Source organism: Typopeltis vanoorti, chromosome 17 (genome assembly GCF_054136105.1).
Source record: "Typopeltis vanoorti isolate ZY-2024b chromosome 17, IOZ_Tvanoo_1.0, whole genome shotgun sequence".
Lineage (NCBI taxonomy): Eukaryota > Metazoa > Arthropoda > Arachnida > Uropygi > Thelyphonidae > Typopeltis > Typopeltis vanoorti.
In genome coordinates, this window is record NC_143565.1 from 54,183,553 (window position 1) to 54,209,655 (window position 26,103).

Consider the following 26,103-nt stretch of genomic DNA (forward strand, 5'->3'; position numbering starts at 1 on the left):
GTTTGAGCGCGGTTAGTAGTTGGAAGGAGTTCAATTGTTCGATGCTGTTGGCACACTTTCCCTCGATGAGTCTTCGGACTCCCTGGAGGTGTCACATAATAATAATAATAATGTGTGGGATGAATTGGATTGTTGGGTGAGGTCAAGGGACGTCTTACCCCCAATAACAGTCCAGGACCACATTACATGCCTAAAGGAAGAATGGTGTCTCAAATTCCCATTGATCGCAATGGTATATCGGTGGAAAGTATGCCCTGTAGGATTGCTACAGTCATCACAGCAAAAGGAGGTCCTCAATATCTTATTGAGGTGGATGCCATGGCTATTTGTTTCTCACACTATGTATCCGTTAACTTCTTTCCAAACAGTATGTATTGATGTTCTCTTAGAACTGCAAATTAAAGAAATATGGTATGATATCAAGTATTTCTTTAATTTGAACTATAATTAAAAGTTATGATATGTAGGAAATTGATCTCAGTTTGTGCTTGAAAGATTATCTATAAGGTAAAAGACTATTTTTGAGATAAAGTTTTGATTTTAATAGTACAGCCTGCACATATTTAGTTCACTATGAAATTTCAGGTAAAGGACATTAATTCTGCATTTTCGTTTTTATAAATTTAATTTCAAACTCTTTTATTATTATTATTATTGTGTGCATTTTTCATGTTGTTAATTTTCTATTTTCTTAATTTTTACCACAAATTCCTCTGTTCTATTTCCCAGAATTCACTTTGTTCTGTTTCCAGCCATTTTTCTTACTTCCTGTCATTTTTTTTTTGTTTTTTTGTTCTATTTCTCACTCACAATTTCCTTTCTTCTGTTTCCTGCCATTTCTTTAAGTGTGGTGTGGTTCCTGTTATATTATACATAAACACTGTTCTGCTATCAGTGTATGTACCATTATCCATTATTTCCTTTGTTTACTGACTGTAACATTATTTATTTGAAAATTCAGTTTCCTATCATGAAAGTTTTAAGTTTTTACACCAACACTATGACACACTGCTTTGTTATACAGTGGTGTTACCTATAGTGTGCATCTACTGTATTACAGTCCATGTCTGTATTTTATTTTATTAAATGACTGTCCTTGAAAACTTGGTGTGCTGCAAGTTTGGGCTTACAAAAATTATAAATACTTGGCCAGAATTTCAACATTTTTTAAAGAAAAAGGGGAAATCATGAAAACCAAGGAAAATTGTATTGCAGAGAATATTAGAAAATGGATAGAAAATCATACACAACCCCATCGTCATTTCTGAAGGATATCCTCACAATAGGTGTGCAGTATTTTAGAATAAGATTACACTGGGTTTTTTTTTTGACCAATGAATTTAATGATAAATTATGCCAAAAAGTTTTGCCAACTGGGCTGTTTGGCTTCTTCAGGGCATACAAATGGCAAAGACAACTCAAAGTCGCTAGTACATAGAACAAATGTATAAAATATAACATAAATTAAAAAGACGTGTAACATCATACGCACGAAGCGTGTGTTTCATTAGCTATTGTTGTGTGTGCATGCTCTGTAATTTGCAGCGAAATTAAATTCTTAGTGATCTTATTAGGGTTTTTCTATATATCAGGCAGGATCATTCCTTGATTTCTGTTTAGGCTGTTTTCAGAATGGAGAACCACTGTGGCTTCTATGAAATTGCGACTGGAAATTTTCTTCTAGATAAGGCATGTAACTTTTGTCCCATTCAATGGTGTGGCTTGTGTTGAAAAAGTGGAGGGCTAATCTGGAACTATCTATTCTGTTGTTTTTAACATCCATTACATGTTCCTTTTTTCTTTAAGACTTCTTGATGTCTGACCTATGTGGTTTAGACCACAAGAGCAAAGGATGTTGTATACTCCAGCATATTCTAAGAAGGCATTGCTGTCTTTTGATGACCTTAATATGTTTTGGATTCATCTTGATCAGTTTGAAAGTTATTCTAATTTCAAAAGGTTTGAAGAGTGTTGCAATCTTTTTTGACACTGTTCCTGCACATAAGGGATGGCAATTGAGGATTTATATTGAGTCTTGGCAGATATTGTTGTTGTGTTGAGTTGCTATGAAGAATCTTTTTAATTAAATTTCTTGGATAACCGTTGTTTACCAGGGTCTGTGATATATGAGTTAACTCGTCCTGGAGGTCTTTTTATTCTGATATGATGCTGGTGGCTCTATTTTTGAGCATGTGTATGATGCTAAGTTTTTGAGAAATGTGGTGAGTAGACGAGAAGTGAAGATTACGTCCAGTATGGGTTGGTTTACAGTGGACTTTAAGGCTGATATATCCATCTGCTTGTTTTTTGATTAGGGTATCCAAAAATGGTAGTTGTCTATCCTTCTCAAGTTCCAAGGTGAATTTGATTTTCTGGTGGACAGAATTTATCTTTGTTAGAAAGTCAAAAAGCGCTGTTTTAGTGTTCCTCCAATTATAAAAATGTCATTAATGTACCTCCACCATATTAATGGCTTAGAGTCTAATTGGTTTAAGCAGCCTAAACAGAAATCAAAGAATGATCCTGACATGTGGAATAAGATCGCTAGCTTCCAGATGATGTTACGCATCTTTTTAATTTATGTTATATTTTATACGCCTGTTCTATGTACTAGCGATTTTGAGTTGTCTTTACCGTTTGTATGCCCTGAAGAAGCCAAACAGCCCAGTTGGTGAAACTTGTTGGCATAATTTATCATTAAATTCATTGGTCAAAAAAAAAAAAAAAAAAAAAAAAAAAAAAAAAAAAACAGTGTAATCTTATTTTAAAATTAAGTTGGTGGCCAAAAAAAATATACTCACAAGGTGTACAGTATATTGAAAATTTTTTCACTTGGTTTTAGGTTAAATTAAAGATGCCAAGAAATTATATTCTTGGTTTATCCTTCATCCAAGTGTAATCAAACTAAGTTTGCATGTGAAGTTGCATGTATCTTCACAAGTAGGCTACTTGTATATAAAGGCTAATGATGACTTTACATTAATTGCCTTAGTATTCCATAATGCAAAGCAAGCATCCTTTTACCTTTTTAAGCTTAGTTATGAAGATTACTTATTTGCTTACACTTGGATGAAGGGTAAACCAAGAGTATAATTTCTTGGCACCTTCAATTTGTGTATATTATAATATGATAGTTCAACAAGTTCTCGTTATTATTAGCTTCTATCAACAATTTTGTCCAAATTATACTGTTATTTATTATGATTCCAATATCATTATAATCTCTTATATTTTATTCTTCTTTGGGGCATTTCTTTCTTGTTATCCTTGCACTAAGCACTTGTTTTGATATTTCTTCTTCTATTCTGTTGCATCAATACAATTAATTTTGCTTATAAATAAAATAAAAATTTTAAGTCTTCCATCCAAATCCAAAATGCCACAAAAGCATCATAAAAACAGCACATTAACAATACAATATAGTTAGTACTAATGGATACACAAATTACAACTGAAGAGATAAAAATTATACCTCACTAAGTGAAGAGTGAAAATTGATAGCTTTGGAACAATCTATGAGTGGAATAAGTGCTGTAAATGTTGATATGAACTGAAAAGTAACCTGCAAGAAACAAGCCATTTTAATAAGCTTTTTTAAAGTTCATTACACACACACATAAAAAGCTAAAATATAAAAATCCAATTTATTTATTCTGATCTCACATAGGCATAAATTAGAAATTCTAAATAGATCATTAATTTTGTTTTTTCATATCAGTACTTCAGGATATAAACAACACCAGAGGAAAATAAATAAAAAATAACATATATATATATATATATAAACTTATATTTAAAATCACTTTAGCTGATTATTAAAAATCAATCCAATTGTTAATTTAAAAAAAATTAAAAAGGATTAATACTAATGCGAATTATATTACCACAATCTGACTGAACTGGTTTAAAGATGAGTCAAGTGCTAAATTCTAACAACTATTCCATACTTATGAATCCTCAGAGTCCACATACTCTAAGAAAAGATGATCATTGGTGGGCATACCAGGTCAGTAATGACTCCATCCCTCAGAGTTGATACAAGAACCTTACAATAATAGGTTTATACCAGGCTAATTTAGTCTGAACACCATGTTGCTGCTATTTCCAATGCATTCTTCATAATGATACACTAATCCCTATAATCCCTCTAACAATAAGATCTTCTACACTTATCACTAAGCATCTGGCTGAAATTCATTGATATGCTAATGAAATTCTCCCACTGTTCAAGCATCCAACTGTTGTACAACAGTTTATATAAGTTGTAGTGCATGTGTGACACCATACATGCAAGTAATCTCTACTGGTTTTGAGCGGAATCAATTTGTGTCACACCAAAAAAACCTGAATGTTTGAAAAGAATCCAAGTTAACATTCAAATATGAATCGTACACTAAAGTATATAAATATTAATACAGAAGAGATAAAAAAAATTTGAATGGAAACCTCTGAGGCTGAATGGAAAAATAAACCATAGAGATTTATCTGTTAATTCAGGAAATTCATTCTGTATTTGTTCCCAAATACAGAAAAAATGCATCTTATCCACTCAATATTAATGTCAAATTCAGGGATATACTTTTCTAGATTCATTTGTAAGCTTTGTAAAATGCTGCATGACAGTAATTTTCACATCATCATCAATTTGTTCATTTGAACTTGTGAGCAATTCATGAAGAGATGGAAACAAGTCAAATTCTCCATTACCAACCCACATAGACATCATAAATTAGAGCACCTGCAAAACTCTTTCCAGAGTGATTCGGATAACGTAAAAAAACAGTGCAAGAATGAGAGAGTTTCTGAAATGAAGGAAAGAGTGTTGTATGGTGACTCGTTATTAAGAGGAGTGATAGATGGAAGTGTAACTAAATCGTACTTACCGGGTGCGAAATTTAAGGATGTAAGTGAGAGTATTAGAGTGCAAAAACAGAGGGTGAAAGAATTAATAATTGTGGCAGGTACGAATGAATTGAAAGGTGATAAATTTTTTTATGAGAGAGGACTTGAAAGTATTGTTAAATGTAGCGAAATAAAGGAGTGACAGAGTTAGAATGGTTAGTCTGTTGCTGCGGTATGACAGAGAGGAGTTTAGGAGGAGGGCCATAATTGCAAATGACATTATGTGTAGGTTATGCAGACGGTGTGGTGTGGTGTGGAATTCGTGGATGTGTGGAATGAGTTTGAAGGGTGAAAGGACTTATACAAGATGGATGGCCCGCATTTGAATGGACTTGGTGTGCAGAGACTGGAAAGAGTGTTGCTGAATGAAGGGAAAATGGATGTGCAAAACCAGGGAAACTAGAACTACCAAGGAGGGGGGAAATGGATATGCAGACATCAGTGAGACAGATGAGTGTAAGAATGTATATAATGTACCCGAGCCAGCACTAAGGACAAAAAATGGGAATTGGTCATTTAGAATAGCGTATCAATATAGGGGTGGGACTAAGGGAACACTGCATTTCATGTATACTAATGCCAGGAGTATTAGGAACAAGAAGGAAGAATTTTTGGCCTTGATTGGCTCTTCCTGGCCACAGGTTATTGGCATTAGTGAAACATGGCTGACGGAAGAAGATATAGTTAGTGGGATAGAATGTGTAAGTTATAGTATGTTTAGGAGGGACAGAGAGAATAAAATGGGGGGAGGGGTATTATTGATGATAGATGATGAACTGCAGCCAAGGAGAATTGAAGTTGTATCGCAGGATAGTGAAAGGAGCTCATTTGAGGCTATTTGGTGTGAGATTGAGACTGGCAGAATAAAATATACAGTTGGGTGCTGCTATAGACCAGTTGATGGAATAGATGGTGGAGATAGTATGCATAGGGAAATTGATGAAATGAGTGGAAGGAGGGTAATTATTATGGGGGATTTCAACTATGGTAACATTGATTGGAAGGAGGAGAGGACACATGTGAGGAAGGAAAAGGATTTTATTCAATTATTAAGGGATAACTATCTGAGACAGCATGTAATTGAAAATACTAGGGGTGTGAGAGTGCTTGAGCTGGTAATAGCAACTGAGAATTTGACTGTAATGAATATGACCATGTTGCCACCTATTGGTGAGAGTGATCATAAGGTCTTGACCTGGGAGGTGGCTAAAGGTGTGCAATTTTCGATTAAGACAGGGTATATGTGGAATTACTGTGCTGGCAAGTATGACAAGCTTAGGAGATTGCTTGGATCAGTGTCATAACATGTACAACTGCAAGGGCTGGACGTCGATAGAGCATGGGAAGTGGTCAAGGAGCATTTACAGGAGGTAATGGCTGATTGTATACCCAGGGTCCGATTAGTAAAACAAGTAGGGGTTAAATGGATGAATAACACCATTAAGCTTGAGCTGCAAAAAAAGAAACAACTGTGGAGGGAATTTAAAGAAAGGGGTGACCTGCAGGCACACGAACGGTATAAAGTGCAGGCCAGAAAGGTAACGAGTGTGGTAAAAAAAGCAAAAGCGGGCTATGAAAGGAAACTAGCTTTGCAAGCAAAAGAGAATCCAAAACAGTTCTTTCAATATGCTGCAACAAGAAAAAAACTGTACACGGTAAAATGATTTTAAGGAATGACGATGGTAAGGAGGTCACTGAATCAGTCGATATAGTGGAGTTACTGAGCGCGCACTTTGCAAAAGCATATCATCCAGGTGGTGACATTGAAAAAATGAAGGAACCATTAGTTTATACGGGAATAGTGATGAATGAAGTGGAGGTGACTAGGCTATTACAGAACCTTAATATGAACACATCTGTGGGATTGGATGGTATACCGGCACGGGTCTTGCGTGAAGCGGCTAAAGAATTATCAGTGCCCTTGAGCATGTTGTTTAATCTGAGTCTCAGGTCTGGCTTAGTCCCAAAGGTGTGGAAAGAGGGGAAAATAGTTTCACTGCATAAAGGAGGATCCAAGACTACGGTTGCAAATTACTGACCAATCAGCATATCAGGAGTCGTTGTCAAGGTCTTAGAGAAAGTAGTCAAGGGAAAAATACAGGAATGGATTGATGAAAACGAGATACTGTACAGGGGACAGCATGGCTTTGTGAAGGGTAAATCATGCCTCAGTAACTTGATCAAGTTTTATAACAAGGTGAAGGCTGAACTGGATAAGGGAAATGGATTTACAGTGATACTGCTGGACCTGGCAAAGGCGTTTGACAGAATACCACATGGAATACTAATCCGTAAACTACAACATATGGGAATGGATATAGGGTTGGTGAGGTGGATAGGTGGTTGGTTGATGGAGAGATATCAAAGAGTAGTTTATTCAGAAGTAGAGTCCAAAAGACGGCCTGTGACTAGTGGTGTGCCGCAGGGTTCTGTTCTTGGACCACTGCTGTTTAATCTGTTCATTAACGATATAGGGAAGGATCTAAGTGGAACAATTCATTTGTTCGCTGATGATGCAAAGTTGGGTAGGGCAATAGTGAATGCAGAAGATGTCAAAGTCTTGCAGGATGACTTAGATAGATTGGAGTTCTGGGCTAAGGAGAATGGATGTCAATTTAATGTGACAAAATGTAAGGTTATGCATTTTGGGGTGAAAAGATTAGCAGCAGTATACCACATTGGTGGAACTGTACTCCAAGAGATTGATGAGGCCAGGGACTTGGGAGTGTTGGTGGATAGGGAGATGAAGTTTAGGGGGCACATTGCGAAAGTAGCTAAATCAGCTCATCAACTCACTTGGTTGTTGAAAAATACCTTGACGAGCAGAGACAAGTAAGTTATTGTACCTCTGTACCGAGCCTTGATAAGACCTCATCTCTATTACTGTGCCCAGATTTGGTCACCTCGGTTCCTTCTTGATGGGGAGGAGGTGGAGAGGATCCAGAGGCGAGTGACTAAGATGATAACAGGTCTATGGAATGAACCATATGAGAACAATTTGAAGATTTGTGGGTTGCACAAACTAGTTGATAGGTGGAGGAGGGGAGATATGATTGAGACATTCAAATTGCTAAAGGGATTCTATAGGATTAATTCAGAGGATATTTTTGAGATCAGGACTGGTGGTGGGAGAACTAGGGGACACCTATGGAAGCTGGGCAAGAGTGTGGTTAGCAGGGGTGTTAGAGCTGGGTTCTTTACTTTTAGAGTGGTAAATGAGTGAAATAAGCTGCCAGAGTCTGTTGTGGGTGCTATGACGGTGAACGAGTTCAAGACAAGGTATGATAGATACTGTGAGAATGTAATCGCATAGTTGTGTGGACATGATGTTTAGGGCCTCCCTCGATGAGTCTAAGGACTCCTGGAGTCGCCCGAAATAATAATAATAATAATAATCTGTAGCCAATGCTTCCCTGTATATGCAGCAGTGTGTCGACTTTGCATCTGGTGCAAAAAGCTTAAATCCTTGAAACAAGTCCTTTTTTAGACCAAACCACGGATTTCGCTCTGTCCACAACTTTTCTAATCAAGCTTGTTTTGATGCATAAATGGATTGATATTGCTGAATATTTCTTCTACTGTTGTATGTTCTGGGGTTTGGCAAAATAAGAGGGTGTCATGAAGTTTTTGATTTTTTTCGTACCTAACAAACACTAGAAGATTTGCAAAATTTGTAATATTGGTAGATTCATCGGCTTGCAATGCATAATAATGACTCTTATGTACATCGGATAACAATGTTTGATTTATATTCTCAGCCATTTCAGTGATTCTTGGATGAACAATACTATTTGAAGGCAAATCTGATCAAAAGATCTTTTTGCATTATCTCTGATCATAATTTCTGCTATTATTTTTGCTGCAGGCTTGACCCAAGTTTCACCAATTGTTTCCATTGCACCACTTTTTGCTATTATTAGCGACACATGATATGAAGCTTCTAAAGCCTTCTTATTTTCACCTCCTGACACGATTGACATCACTTTTTGAGATTCTTTTTAAATTTTTTAGTTTATTTTGAAAAACATTCTACAGGTCTGTCCTCGTATTCATTATGTTTCGATTCAAAATGGCAATTTAAATTAGATGGTTTCATGCTTTCATTTTTTAAAGTTTCACCACAAATAACACATAATGGAATAGGTTCCTCTTCATCCACATTTCAAGTAATTCATATCGTGCTTTCAAAATTTTTTCTTCTTCTTCCTAGTTGGTTCTTTAGAGATGTTAGATGACACACTCTTATCAATTTCATTTGATCCAGATAAAATATCAATGTTTTCCTGTTGCTTACAGCTACTTGTATCTGCTATACTGCTCTCTTTTGTGCGTTTTATAAATCAAGCCTATAACCAATGATCCATACATAAGAATTTGAAAGCTAAAAAAATTATAATATTTATTATCGGTATTATAACTTCTGTACATTATTAAAGCAATTATATCACAGTGAAAGTAGTACAAACCTATTATGTATTATTTTAACTAACAACAAATTTGTAATATGATCAAATAATGAAGCAGATTGATTAATATCTGCTTAACTGTCTTAATTACATCTACTAATGATTCATATTATTACTTTTTCATTAGTTGCTATTGTTGCAATAATATTGTTACAAATTTGTAATCACCTACAAATTTGTCAACTATTCAAATGAAGCAGTTATCACAATTTGAGTAGGAGAATTAATACATAATATAATTTATTGAGAAATATATACATTTAAAATAATTCTTTTTTTTTTTTAATAATGATTCCATATGTAGAATGATATATCTTGAGTTTCTTATCATAAGTATATCACATCCTCTTCCAAATCAGTATTATAGGAATTTTTTTTCTGCTCGTATTTCTCACCTGTACAATTCTTAACACTATATAAATCCCCAATCTGCCCCATCTTAGAATACTGTTCTCACATATGATATTATACCCCAAACTCTTTTCTAGAAATGCTCAAGGTCCAAAAGAGAAAAATCAGTGATGCGTCTCTCACAAACTCACTCCAGTCATCATTATATAAACATGCTGTTTCAGCTTCAAGCCTCTCAATATTTTCATGGATGCTGTTCTAATGAGCTAGTTGACGTCATTCCTCCACTTTCTTTCAAACCCACGAACACAGGAATATTAATTTTAATGTTATTTATTAATTATAATATAATTATTGATAAATATAATTATATTATTCATTTTAATATTATTTATCAATATATTAATTTCCAGCACGCAGCAACCTTTTTTTCCTTTTTTTTGGTAAACCGATTTTTGTATGTACGAGGGCTGATTGATAAGTCTGTGCAAAGTCTAAGAGATGGTGCCACCAGTACGTATCGAGGTTATTTTTAGTTGCTGGCAACTGTTGGAGGATCACACACTAAGTTTCAGTCAGATAGATATATTAATCTGTGTTTGGCATTCATTTGAATCGATTAAGTACTGTGATTTGTGAAAAATCGATGAGAAAACAAAAGCTAAGCTTGAAAAACATTATGGTGAGTCTGCACATATGATTAGAACGGTTTATAAGTGGTTTAGTAACTTTCGAAGTGCCCATATGAGCACAAATGACGCTGAACGTCCTAGATGTCCTGTTGAGGTCACTACTCCAGAAATTATTGAAAAAATCCATGATATGGTGATGGATGACAGAAGAGTGAAGGTGCATGAAATTGCTAAGGCTGTGGGCATCTCAAATGACCGTGCACATAATATTTTACATGAACATTTACATATGAGAAAACTATCCGCAAGATGGGTGCGGTGTTTGCTCACACTGGATCAAAAGCGTCAACGTGTGAACTGTTGCAAGGACAGCTTAAAGCTGTTTCAACGGAATCCAGAGGAATTTTTGCGTCGTTTCATAACAGTGGACGAAACATAGATTCATCACTAACAGCCTGAGAGCAAGGAACAGTCAAAACAATGGGTTGCAAGCGGAGAATCTGCACAAGAAAGCGAAAACTGTTCCTTCAGCAGGAAAGGTTATGGTCACTGTCTTCTGGTGACATAATCTTCATAGGCTTCTTGGAAAAGGGCAAAACAATTACCGGAGTGTATTATGCATCTTTGCTGGATCGTTTAAATAATGAAATAAACATTATTTCATTATTTAAAATGAAATAATGTTTATTTCATTATTTGAAATAAACATTATTACCACGATAATGCACTTGCTCACTCTTCTGCAATTGTGACTGCAAAATTGTTCGATTTACGCTACGAAGTCCTTTTGCATCCCCCCTATTCTCCAGATCTGGTTCCCACGGATTACTAGCTGCTTCCTAACATGAAAAAATGGCAGGAAAGAGATTTTCATCATTAGGGACAAAATGTTTGTCCCCAAAAAATTATGTTTTCTTCATTTCTGCACAGATTTATTGAACAACCCTCATACCTTGTATTCCCGTTTCTTTGATTTGCATGTTTCTACATACTGATGATATACTGTTATTTTCAGTATGAAATATCTGTACTTTCATTTCATTAAAGTTAATTACTGTGGTTATCATGTAATTTGCTGTTTAAAATTTAATATAACATCCTTCCGGCAGTCTTTAGTCTAGCATTATGGACCAAAAACAATGCTACAAGGCAGGTTACACAGACACCTTTTGTGTATTGTGTATAAAACACCTGCAAAAAAACATGAATATTTCCTGGCAGAAAGTGTATTTCACAAAATGCATAACCTATTAGATTAATGTTGTTCAACTATCCATCCACCTACCAGGTACTGACAGATTTTAATCTAATTTGGTATCCTTAAAATAAACTGTGAGCCAATCCAATTGTTGTTTTGAATGGACCATCTACAGGAGCACAGAGAATATAAAACAAAATAATAAACTGCAATAACTGCAGTTTATAGAACAGAATAAAATGGGATTTAAAATGCAGACAAGATACTTGTCCATGTGATTCACATGTGGATCAATTTTAGTTTCGACTAGATGATTTTTATTGACAAGGAATTTGAGCTGATATTAATAGTGATGTCCTAACTGGATGATATTTAATAACATTTTGCATTTGGGATCACTAATAAAATTGTAGCGGAAAAATTTAGCATGACAAAATTATGTGTAGAACAAATCAGACAAAAATGGGTGGACATATAAATGCATTATAACTTTTGCTTAATGGATTTTTACAAAATGATCATAATTTCATTGATTTCTTTGAATAACATAAACCTGAACACAAACATTATGCTAGTTCTCATGAAAACAACAGAAATACTGACAATTAAAAGAACTGACTAATAGAAAAGGAAAATTACGTCTACAAAACATATAACTATGTTCTGTAGAATAATACTTTTTTTCACGCGTCTTTATTAATTTCTTTACTTGTTATTTAGCAAAGTATGTGTATAACTTGATTCACAGCTATACTTCCATTTAAGCAAATATAAATAATATAAGCTATCTGTGCAACTGCTCTTTGAAGTTGTAAATATAGAATGTTCGTAAACATGGAAATTTACACAAAATAATCATTTTCATTTGTTTAAATCTAATTTTGTTCAAATCAAAAAGTAATAGGGAATAAATGTTTGTTTTTTAATTTAAAAAAAATTATCAAATGCTGTGTATTAGAGGTTCAAAAGGTATGACTTGATAATAGGTGCGCTTCCTAATACTGCAATAAAAGTACAGTAGTGTTTGCTGAAAGTTCATTACTCTCCATGTATGTTTTTACTTTTTGGCACAAAATGATGAATGAAGCATTCCTGGTATAAATGTTTCATTACAAAGGCAAAACGGATACTAGATCCAACATTATTTTGCAGCCAAATGTTTGTAGAAACCATGAAAGTATCGTAAGTTCATCCAAGAGCATACGAGAATACAAACCTCAGCAATCTTGAGTTGCCTCAGCTTGCACTACTTAAAAGACATGGGAACTGCTCAAGCGTCCATATATATTGGAATGAAGAGATAGTATTTGGGAATAAGGAAAATGAATTTCTCGAGTTCTTGAGAGATAACTATCTCAGGCAGCACGCAAAGAAAGGCACGGAAGGATCAAGAGTTCTAGATCTCATCATTTCATCAGAGGATGTAATTGTTAGAGGGATTTCACATTTTCCTCCAGTTGGTGAAAGTGATCATGAAGTAATTACCTGTGTTGTGGCTAGTCATATGCAGACTTTTGCGAGGAAAGGATATACGTGGAATTATAAGGCTGGTGATTATGACAAGCTTAGGAGACAACTTCGAGCTATAACATGGAACGAGGAGTTGAGCAGTAAAGAAGTAAACACTGCATGGAACTTACAAAGAAATACATAACAGCTTCAATGCACAAATGTATTCTAAAGACCAATAGGCTGAGTAAGGTAGGTGTAAAATGGATGAATGTGGAAGCTTAAGCATGAAATCTGGAAAAAGAAAGTACTTTGAAGGAAGTACAAGATGAATAATGATAATTAGTCACATGAAGAATATAAAGAACAAGCCAGGAGAGTGACTCAGTAAGGAAAACAAAAGTAGAGTATGAGCAGAAATTGACAAATCAGGCTAAGAAAAGCCCTAAAGAGTTTTTTTTAGATATGTGGCAAGTAGAAGGAAGAATGAAGGAAAGTAATCAATTCAATTTATAAGGGCGTTTCATCCTGATCATGGTGGAATCATGAGGAACTTAAGTGACATAGGAGAGGATAGCTTAATTGTGAGTGAGCAGGAGGTATTTGAAGAAATAAATAACCTTGATGTTAATAAGGCGATAGCATTTGATGATATATCACCATGCATCTTAAGGGAATGTTCCAGGGAACTGGCAGTAGCATTGGCATGCCTGTTTAATGAGTTTTGCAACAGCACAGGTTCCAAGGGAGTGGAAAGAGGGCAAAATTGTTCCACTGCATAAAGGCAGTGATAAGGCTATAGCTTCAAATTATAGGCCGGTCTGCATATATGGAGTTGTGGTGAAGGCGAGATTGGTGAGAAGTAGGATACAGAAATTGGTTCATAACAGCAGTATTCTCTGTAGTTATCAGCATGGGTTTGTTAAAGGGATATCATGTTTCACTAACTTACTTATGTACTATTAACAAGGTGACAAATACCTTGGACAAGGAAGGTGCATATACAGTGGTGTACTTGGATTTTGCAAAGGCTTTTGATAGACTGCCACATGACAAGCTCTTAAATAAACTGAAACAGATGGGATTAGATAACAGACTTCTGTGTTGGATCAGTGACTGGCTGTCGGATAGGTATCAGAAAGTTGTATATGGGGGGTGCAGTATCTCGAAAGAGAAAGGTCACCAGTGGTGTGCCACAAGGTATATTTTAAAATTTTAAAACTGAACAACAAATTGTTGTTTAATTTGTATGTTAATGATATCGGGTTGGGTTTAACTAGTGATATCCAGCTGTTTGCAGATGATGCAAAACAGGGGAGAGCAATGCACAGTCAGGCTGATGTTAATGTCTTACAAGAGGACTTGAATAGATTGCATGAATCGGCAGGTAAGTGGAACTGTCAGTTCAATGTTGCCAAGTGTAAGGTTTTGAGATTTGGTAAGCAACGATGGGGTGCAAAGTATACACTTGGTGGGGAAACTTTAACAGAAGTAGAGGAGATGAGAGATCTAGGAGTGATGGTGGATAAGGACCTGAAATTCAGGGGCCACATTGAACAAATTTTGAAGACATCATATCGAATAATGGCAATGATGTGGAGAACCCTGACATGCAGAAATAGAGAGGTTATGATTCCACTCTATAAGGCCTTGATCAGGCCTCATATGGATTATTGTGCACAGATTTGGTTGACGGGTTTTCATGGTGACGAGGATATGTTGGAAAGGGTACAGAGAAGATTCACAAAGGTAGTCAGTGGTCTTTGGAATGTGGAGTACGATGACAGATTGAGAGAATGTAAGTTGCAGAGCCTCGTGAATAGGAGGAAGACGGGGATATGATTGAGACATATAAGCTGGTCAGGGGTTGTTATCAGGTAGACATGAAGAGATTTTTCATAGAATGGGAGAGGGAAGTAGAACAAGAGGCCATTGCTGGAAACTGTATAAGGAGGGTGTGAGCAAAGGAGAAGCAGGTTCTTTGCATGGAGGGTGGTTGGTGAATGGAATGCATTGCCTCAGTGTGTGTTGTGGCACTCATCCTGAGTGAGTACCTCTTAGGATGAGTGTCTGACTCTATGGAGGTAAAATGTTAATAATAATAATATTCGCTTTTTATTAGTGCATTCCGATAACTGTTTCACTGGCCTGACAGCTGCTTCAAACTGGTCAGTTAGTTCTCTTCAGAGACCAAGCAGAAACCTTGAGAAATCAAAAACTCTTGTTTGGTACTAAGGAGATCAAAATGTCAGAGAAATGTATTTTTCATAAGTGGCCTCTCCGTTGGTGTGTAAAAGTAATTATAAAAGGAAGAACTATAAGGCTTCATTAAGCTCTCAGGTCAGCTTATGAAACTTTCATAGTTTCTACAAATGTTTGGCTTTGAAATAATGTCGGATCTAGTATCCACTTTGCTTATGTATTTTTTTATTGCTGAAATGAAGCCTTATGGCTGTTCCTTTAGTGATAAATGTTTCATCATCTAAGTGGATGATGGGTTTTTTGCAGTTAAAAGGGGACTTAAATTTATAAGAGGCAGGAGCAGCATCATTAAAGCGAACTGTAACCTATATCTGCTAAACAACAACTTATTCTGCTGACAATGTTATTTAGAACAAGTTTTTGAAAAAACCCCCACAGTCTTCTCCTTTACAGTTTCAAAATCAGAAACTTGATTCTCTCTCTAAGTGATGACATGTATGATACCATAATCCTGCAAACAATTGTATACCATCTGATTTTTACAAATGGCTGTGGTACAAATGTGTTGGGGCTTAATGGAGTGAAACAGCACTGAGAAACAATTACAAATACTATTTAATTCTTCCAGTATTTCATCTGTCACACAGGAATCTTCTGGGAGCACAATATAAAACTTGTAACACACACACACACACAAAAATGCAACACAAAACTAAGTGAAACACATGGACAAAAGACTAGACCTATAACTAGGTGTGGTGTCTGGTGGAGGCCTTGGTTGTAAAATGGGATCTCAGAGGTTTAATGTCTCCCATATTTTGAGAAGTTTTATATATCCACATTTATTCAGATTAAGCTGGTTTTTGAGAGCAGCTGCAAATTTAAAAAAAAAAAAAAGCCTCACTTCAAAACTTACTGTAATGGAGCATGGTGGTTTGTTTTTATGCATAGTATCTAATGTATGGTCTGCCTAATGTATAGTAAACCTGAATGATCATAGTCATGAATGCAGATATATTTTTTTCATGTTTTGCTATGTAGATAGTGGCTGATCTTTCTGTGCATAGCAAGATTTACGTGCATGAACAGGAAACTATAGACACCAAGAACTGAGAAAGAAGGAGTTGGTCCTTAGGGGAATTGATAACGGTAGCCTGTTTCAAGTGAGGATTGAAGGATATGAAGAGGTTTTTTTTTTTTTTTTTTAATTTTATTTTAAATTTTGGCTATTTTTTCAGACGGAATGGTGAAAGCATTACTAAAATACTTTTGAAAAGAAAGAAGTTTGTGGTATGGAGGAAGGATGATCACAGTCTTCACCAGCATGGATACGAGTAGCAGTAGATACAAATGAAAAATGGATATCATTAACAGATACCAGTCTATTATATTCCATTAGATTATGACTCTGCTAAATCTCAGATTAAGACATTAACTCATTTATTCAAAAAAGTCATGGCCTCCTGAAATTATAAAAAAAATTTAGTTCTTTAGTTATTATAAAAAGTCTTTAGTTCTCTCTGCCTCCATCCAACAAACAGATGTTACTGATCCCCCCCCCTTTTTTTTTTCTATAAATTATCCAAACAGTTAGTTAAATCTCTTACCCCCCCCACCTCACTGACCATAACATCTCTTACATAAAAAACTTCGCCCATCTTAAAATTTCTATCACAAATCTAATTGAAAATAATACTGAAATATTAGTCAGCAATGACATCACTTTGCTATTTTTACTTTTTTTTTTTTTTTTTAAATTTAGTTCCTACCCATAAAAGATTTTTCTGCAAACTTACAGTATATTCATACCATGGTTGGCTAAGGATTTTTTTTTCTATTTTTATTGCTTTTATATATTTTTGATATTTTTCAATTTATTATTTTTTACATAGTCCAAAAATACTGTTCCAGAGACCAAACACGAAACTTTTTCAAGCCACTTCAGGGCTCCAGTAAGCAGAGCAGTGATCTCACATTGGGTGATGAAATTCATCTCTCACCTTAAGAAAATCACAAATTCGAACCCTAAATCCATTGGCTGGAGAGTAGGTAAGCTAACTACTCAGCATATTATTTTATAATGTTTATCACTATTATCTTGAATGGCACCTTAATATTCTTAAAAAATATTTTTCCTCCTGATATCACAGATCTCTTTTCTTTAGTCATTCATTCTGGCTGCTTCTCTTAGCAGAGCAATATTTACAAACAAACAGAGGGTACTGCTATGGGTTATGCCTCAGCCCTCCACTCCCTCTCATCTCCCACTTGCCAAATTTTTCATGGAAGATTTTCAAAATCATGCTCTTGACTCAGCCCTTTATCCTGTTAAGATATACAGATGATGTTCTCAATATGGCCTCATGGTGCAAACACATTAAACTTAAATCATCCCAACAGTCAACATCTAAGAATGCAACTTATGATGGAAAAGAAAATTAACAAGTCTAGCCTTCCTAGACACCTTAGTAACACCTTCCTAATGGTAACACATCTTACACAATATACAGGAAACCCATTCACCCACACACACACGGGAAAATACATACATAAACTTTCCCATCACTCCCCCCTCCTCAACAATTGGTTCACTATGATTCTCATCCAGAGAATCATAGTGGGAGACCCAAACTATTATACACACAAAAGCGATCATAGTGATCTTTAAACTCATCACTGTCAGGGAACTCACAACTAATTCTGGCAATCCATTCCACTCATTCACCACTCTCCATGCAAAAAATCTGGTCTACTAACCACACTCTTACACAACTTCCAAGGAGGGCCCTTAGTTCTCTGACTATTTGTCATATATTGAAAAATTTCCTTTGCATCAAAAAATTTGGCACTTTAAAGGACAATTATTTGTTCTTTTAAGTGCCAACAAGGAGTCACTTCCATGGAAATAACAATGGAGAGCTGCTCATGATGATCTGTGATGTGTTGCTGGGTACAATAGGGCAGTGCACCAAAATATGTGTACAATCACATCATCAGTTCTACTGTAGTCAATTGGTTTCTGTATCTGTAGAACTTGAGGCACTTCTGGGAACACACTCTCTCTCTCTCTCTCTCTCTCTCTCTCTCTCTGTGTGCACGCGCGCGTGTGAGTGAGCTTTAAACTGGGATTTGCATAGTAACCAAACTCTTCCACCAGATGAAATGTTTTTATCCAAGGCATGCTATACCAGTCTGCTTTTTGTTGCCCATGGTGAATCTATTATTCTTTTTCTTTTCTTCTGATCAAGGCGGCCCACCTGTCTGTCCAAAATAATGGGTCTCTTCTTTCCATTTGTCTCTGCAAGGGATATGTAAAGAAATAGGAATTGGAGAGGATCATCCTGTTGGGGATCTTGAATCTTGGGAAGGTGGAAACTTTATTCAGAGATTTATACATTGATCTGATTATATGCTGTTTTAGGAGTGAGTCCAGTCTATCTGTTACTTATGATATAAGGGTAAAGATATGTTGTATGTATAGTCTTGTTTGGGGTGTATTCTTTTAAAAAAAAAAAAAAAAAGAACAAATTACACACAACAAATGTGGGTTTTGCACCCTATCTGCCATTCAGCAGTAATCACTGGAGATCATCACAAAGCACGCCACTGTTATCTCCATGCACATGCCTATCCTTGTTCATTCTGTGTTTGCTGAATGTTTATCTTGAAAGTATTTTTGATAATGCCAGCTCGAGATGGAGAAGTATTGGCATGTAAATAATTAGTTAATTATTTATTTTCTCTTTTTCTCCTTCAGGGAGGTGACCAGTTCATAATTCTCAATGGTCATCATTCTTCTGTCATTCTTCATGTGTCCATACTATTCAAACCACATGCCTCTATTTTCTCCATAACAGGCTGTTCAATTAAAACTAAGAACTTTTATTGTTAAAAGACCATAAGATTTAATGATTAAAAATACAAAGAGCCAACAAGTTTCACTAGCCACTACACAGTGGCTAGTGAAACCTGTTGGCTCTTTATATTTTTAATCATTAAATCTTATGGACTTTTAACAATAAAAGTTCTTAGTTTTAATACATTAGACCAAATATGAACAATTTAACTTCACAGGCTGTTCAAATGTCATCTCTATTCGAACAGAAGCATTTCTCAGACAATCCATACAGGTAACTCTCATACTTTGTCTGAAGTAATCAATTTCCACAACTTCTACTTGAAGAGGAAGACCAAGGGCTACATGAAAAAGGAGCGGAGCACTGTGAGAGCAATAGAGAAAAAAGGATTATAGGATGACTGGAGGAACCAATCAGAGGCATAACAGCTTATTTATTTGTGATATTGGTAAAAGACTGCATTACACAAAATCAAATTTAGGTAACATTATCAAGTCTGTGGAAATATGAGGGTGCCATCTTGCTCAAAAACTGCAAAGAAAAACTTAGGCAATTAACTAAAATGATCAACAAGGAGTTCAAAGAATCTACAATGATGTAGGTTAGTAGTAGGATGACTTCTTAATTCAAGCGAGTGTTACATTCCAGAATGTCTTGCACAGTTTAAATGCATGAGTAATGTAAATAATCATTAAAAATGTGATAACAGGCTTATGAGAATAACTCTCACATCCTTTCTCTTGTTGCACTAGGTTAAAGTGAACTTTTTTTTTTAATGTATTCTCACTCAAAGTATGTTTAGTGCATGCCATGCTCTCACCTTGTTTGTAGCGATTAAGCATTTTGAATCAATTTCCTTGAGTACTTACCATCACTTCCACTAGAACTATGGGGATGCTTACTAGCAATAAGGTTATAATAAATGCAAAATAAGTAAAAATAAGCACAAAATTAATCATGCAGTTTCCAACAGACAACCAATTGACACTCTTCAGCAATACAATACTAAATGTGGAAATGGCAGCTATCATAGTAGCTTCTAGTGGCACTTTCTGCAAACGTGGTTGTTAGATGTTATTTTAAATTTACATAATTTAAACACATGAATTAAGAGGTCACCAAAGTAGTGATACAGAGATGCATTTTCTGCTGAAGGATAGGCTGCACATAAGCTAAACATTAATCACAACAGTCAACAGTGCAGACTATACTGGTGTAGAAAATTAAGACTGGTCTATAGAGTGTTTGGAGTTCAAACTTCATAGCAATGAATCAATCTACACCATTTTCCAATTGGATGGGTAAAGATGAGTTTGATGGATACCTATGAATCGTTTTGTGCCTCAGTGTATTATTCCAACTGTTAAATTTGGCAATGGAGGTGTCACAATTTGTTACTATTTCCCTTGATATGGATGCAGATCTTTCAAGTGCAGTACCTGGAAAGATGAATGCCAAGAAATATGTAATGCAATTTATTTCATATTCTGACTGTTTTATAGAAAAGACTAATATCTCTTTGAAAATAACAATGTAGGAAGTTCTACTGCAGGTGCAATTACAACATAAATTTGATAAAATTTATGTGGAAAAATTTGACTAGTGGTGTGCAGTTTCAAACTTTTAGAGAAACCAGTGCTTAGAAGGGTGGGAAAAGGCTTATGTGATCAGACAAAAGAAGGATCTCGTGACACTTTTCCAACATGCCATTGAGCAGAAGCAATTTATGTTTCTTTGAAATACAGTACTGTCCTAATAAAAATTCCATGCAAAAAAAAATAATAATAACTCACACATATTAATGACCATGACTTACATGCATCAAAACCTAATCTGCAATTTCTCATAGATCAATCGACATCCTCAACAACTAGCTTTTAATTTTTTTGGAAATGACAACATATACTAGAATATTATTTACAAAAAAGTTTAATGAATACCTTCGGGTATTTTAGCAACATTACATTGCCATCATCAGGGATCACAAAAAACAATGATATATGCATTCAGGCACTAACACTGAACAAATGAAGATGAATAATGGCAACAGAAATCAGGCTAACGATCTTAAAATGTATGCTTCCCAAATTTGGGACAGTCTCATGCAAGCAAATCCATTGAGATCTGGAAAGTTTATCAGAGCTGAGGCAGATTCGATGAATAGTCTTTCATGTTTGTATTTGTTGTGGTGTAATAGAGTGGCCTTCAAGAATTTGAAGCTCTGCAAGAGATTAAAAACAACAGAATAATAATTACAAAACAGATAAGGGAAATGCCACAGTGCTTTACACCAATCAGATTACTCAGGAAAGCTTGCCTCTTTACTTACAGATCATTCTACCTACCTAGCTAGCTATAGACTATGATCCAACCAACACACAAATCAGAACAATCCATAGGCTCCTTACAAAGGTTACCTCTTTCCCATGGAAGCTACAAACTAAAACAATATAACTCTAGCCCCCCCCCCAGATATACGGACTACCAAAAATCCATAAACAAAATGTGCCAATATGTCCCATTGTTAATGGCATTGATTCACCCACATACAAATTGCCCAACCATTTAGCTAAAGTGCTCACACAATATAGTGACAACATACCTTCACACACAAAAAAAACTCAGCCCACTTTAAAGCCAGTACAGAAAACCTCACACTCCAACACAAACACACAGTGGTCAGTTTTGATGTCTCTTCCTTATTCATCAATGTCCAACTCAAAAATACCTTAGACCTCAACCAAGTCATATTTCCTTCCGATATCTCAGTCCTATTTCAGTTCACCATGAACTCAGGCTATTTTGTTTGGCAAGGAAAATTCTACAAACAGATAGAGGAGACTGCCATGAGTTTTTCACTCTCTCTGCCCCTAGACAACTTCTTTATGGAGACTTTTGAAGAAAAAACCTTAAGCTCTGTCCCACATAAATCCAATGTATTGCTACGCTATGTGGATGATGTGCTCTCCATTTGGCTGCATGGCCTGGATACACTCCATAATTTCTTAACATGCCTAAACAATCAACATGCCAGAATCAAATTTACTTTAGAAAAGGAAAACAGCAACAAGTCTCCCATTCCTAGATACTCTGATTACACACCAGCCTGATGGATCCTGGCATTCTCTGTTTACAGAAAACCTACACACACATATAGATAGATACATTCAGCAGCAGTCACCCCTCCCCAACAATATGAGATTATAAAAACCCTATATAATAGGACAAAATTAATCAGTTTGGATAATAGTGCCCTAACTACTGAACTTGACCATATCCTTAATACTTTTTTAGCCAATGGCTACAATCCCCAAAAAATATTAAAACCATGTAACTGCAACCCCTCTCCCCTACCCTTCCCCTTCAAACAGAGATTACTCAAAATCTATCACCATTCCATATATTCTGGGGCACATCTGAAAAATTAACAAAAACCCTAAGGAAATATGACCTTACAATCAATTACAGACCACATATGAAATTGGCATCTCTTACCTGCTCCACCAAAGAACGGCCATATCCCTTGAAGTTGCAAACTGTCTTACTATAGCCAAACAGGGAATATAGACAATATCAGGATATCAGAACACACAGACTACATCTAGTTCCACCAATACAGCCACTCAGGACTTGCTGACCATGCTTTGAACACCCACCACATGATATGCTGGAAGGTCACTCTATTACACTGCAGCAAATACAAGTATAAAAGACAATTCTCAAATCTGCCTCAGCTCCAAAACTTTATTAATCTCAAGAAATTTGGGTCAATGAGACTGCCCCAAATTTGGGAAGTATGCATTTTAAGATCATCAGCCCAATGGTCAAGACAATCTAATTTAGCCGACTGGGGAAGGGGGGGGCACCGTTTAGGGCTCTAGGCCCAAATTCTGTTGCCTTTATTCAGCCACATTTGCTCAGTGTTAGTGCCTGCATGCACATATCATTGCAATCATCCCTGATGATGGCAATGTAACATTGCAGAAATATAGGAAGGTATTTATTAATTTTTTTATAATTAATATTCTAGTATACATTGTAATTTCTATCCAAACTATATTCTGCAAAATTATTTCATAAGCAAGACAGTATTAACCAAACAATGAGATCACCCTGGACCTTTTATAAAGCAACTCTCTCTTCAAATATGTCAGCTCTCCTCTTGGTGACTGCAAATTACTTTGTCCATATTTCCTAAGGTGCTAATGGTACAATTAATTGGGATGTCTACCCTGATTTCTGCATTTCTTTTCTATTGTCTGATGATTGTTTCTCCTCTCTTGATCCACACTTCTGATCCAAGTCAATCACTGAAAGAGCATTTACTGGTATCAGGACTGTTATCCCTCACACCATATTCCTCCCCCCTTCCCCAACCACTGGCCAATTAAAAATTCAGCATATTTTCAAAAATGGCCTAAGGAAAAGCAAACAAGACTATGTCATCACTTAGTAAGGTCTCTATGCTAAACCTGACCAAATGTCCTGGAAATGTCAAGAGCAGCCACATGACTTTTTTCCACACCTTTTCATAGCTTGTGCCCAAAGGTGAATACGGCTGATGATGTTGCTAATGTCTGGAATTACAGCCAAAGCAACTAAAGCTAAGAGGCCAGTGTATCATGTGTTAATTACATGTTTATCTTGGGAAAAACCCTGCCATTTCCAAATGAGACTAGCTAACTCAACTTCAAGCTGAAAAGTCATTATAAAGGTTTTTTGCATCCTAGACAGTGCATCCCAGGTTTTTTGCATCCCAGGTCTTTTCACTCAGAGGGTATTATTGATACTGGCTAAGTTATAGAAACTCAACAACATGAAGTTGAAAATAATGCTCATCAGCCTCACCTGCTGCTGCTGCTGTTGCAGGTGTGAAACATGCAAAATTTCACACCAGCAGCTAGGTTAATAGGTATAATTACCATGTTTGGGGGGGGGGGATTAAGAAGATTGGGAACATGAAAGATATTCTACTTAAGTGAACATCTAACCTAAGAAAATCATGCATAACTGTCCATTTTTTTTTGAAGAAACTGTTGTGAATGGTGAGGCTTATTTGAACATGCTACAGAATTAGCTTCTTCCTGAAATGAGGCAATTAAGAGAGTTTAGGCAAGATGAGGTACCTTAACACTTTGCCTGAATGAAGCTTTTCCCAAAAGATTGATCAAAGGAGGTTACTCTCCCTCCCAGATGTGCCCCCCGTTAGATTTCTTCGCTGTGGTGACATGTTTAAACTGAAGTTTCCTCAACAAAAGCCTTGTTTTCTAAATGATCTTCTTGCTAGGATAACAAATGTGATTAATGTTATAAATGAAATACAACTGTTAATTAAATTGAATAACTGTTATATGAATAACAACAATTAAATTGAATAACTGTTGTAATAGATATGGTATATAACTTACAGAACAATTAAAACATTTCAGCTACTTAGGCATGATTTTTAGCGAAAATGGTAAATTAAATATGGAAATAGACAACAGAATCAACAAAGCTGGTATGGTAGGAAGTCAACTGAATAAATTTATATGAAATAAGAGAGAAATTAGTCAGAACACTAAATTAGCTGTATACAAGCGTTTAAACCAATTTTATCTTATGGATCTGAGAGCTGGGTTAGAAGTAAAACACTTGACCAAAGAATAGAGACCGCAGATATGAGAGTCCTGAGAAATATTAGGGGCATGAACAGATGCCATCAATGGCAATATCATATTAAAAATGAGGATATCAGGAAAGAACTTGATATTGTCAGCATCCAGGAATGCATTAGCAGAGCTAATCTCATGTGGTATGGTCACTTAAGCAGAATGGGAGAGGAAAGATTAGCAAAACAAGTGTTCTCTGCCAGGCTGGCAGGAAAAAGACCCAGAGGAAGACCAAGATATAAATTTTTTTGACGGACTCTATGTGTGTGTGTGTGTGTGTGTGTGTATGTTGTTGTAATTAGGATTGACTCCTACTGAGTCAATCCTAATTACATCTACAGTCAATCTACTGATCTTTAGATCTGTCCTTAGATCAGTAGATTACCTGATTGTCTTAAATTTTCAATTTTTCGAAAAACTACCCACACTGATAGATATTTGCATGACTTTTCTCATCACTTCCCTCCTCAGAAACTGGGCATCATCTCTGCCTTTGCCCATCGAGCAAGATGTCTCACTTCCACAGAAGAAGACCTTCAAACAGAGCTTAACTTCCTGAAAAACACCTTCTTAAATAATGGAAATTCATCTCATAACATCACTAAATGTTTGAGACCACGCCAACAACCTCAACAAGAAGATGATTCCAACCCTATCACTCATATACAGTTACCATTTATCAGCTCTCTTACCCCAAAACTATCTAGGATTATGAAGAAATTCAACATAAAGACCGACTATACTACTCTGCCAAAACTTTGTTCTTTTCTGAGTCGACCAAAACCAAAACACAACCAATTGCATTTTCCTAGTGTTTATAAAGTTATGTGCGACTGTGGTCGACCTTATTTTGGCCAGACAGATAAATCTGCTTCACTTCGTCTTGAGGAACATAGACGTGACATCTCCTACAGTAGAACACGAGCGAGTGCCCTTTCCAGTCATGTTCTCTTCTCTGCAAACTCTAACCTCGAAGAACGGCCACACCAAGTTGATTGGGACCGCACAACCAATTTATATATATATATGCAAGGATGAATTTGAAAGACGAATTATCGAATCAAAAGAAATAGTTCTAGACCTTTCACATATGAACAGCAATCTAAGCTACAATTTGCCTGATTCCCATAGCGCAGTAATCCAATACTGGCACTCCAAAATTAGCTACCACACACATTCAACTCATGCCAACAGTAGCACGTGGTCACCTATTCAAATATGACTGTTACTATTCTGCTTCTTTTTATTAAGCTAGAAAGTCCATGTTTTTTACCTTGTCATTTTTATAAGTCTTATGTTATTTCTAAGGGGTGCTTAAGGGTCAAAGCTGTATAACTGAGAGGAGACCTCCACATAGCCTTTAAAGGAATGCGGAGAACCGACCAGGGCTTCTGA

The 26,103-nt window shown here is 35.9% G+C and overlaps 1 protein-coding gene across 1 annotated transcript in view; it reads right to left on the reverse strand.

Annotated features, from left to right (window-relative positions):
• LOC150097399 (proteasome activator complex subunit 4-like) overlaps window positions 1-26,103 on the reverse strand; it is a 646,748-nt gene that overhangs the window by 480,975 nt on the left and 139,670 nt on the right. The window contains exon 13 of the mRNA XM_090407543.1: window positions 3,473-3,562. Within this exon, the coding sequence (XP_090263669.1) occupies window positions 3,473-3,562 (90 nt within the window). The remainder of the gene's footprint in view (window positions 1-3,472; window positions 3,563-26,103) is intronic.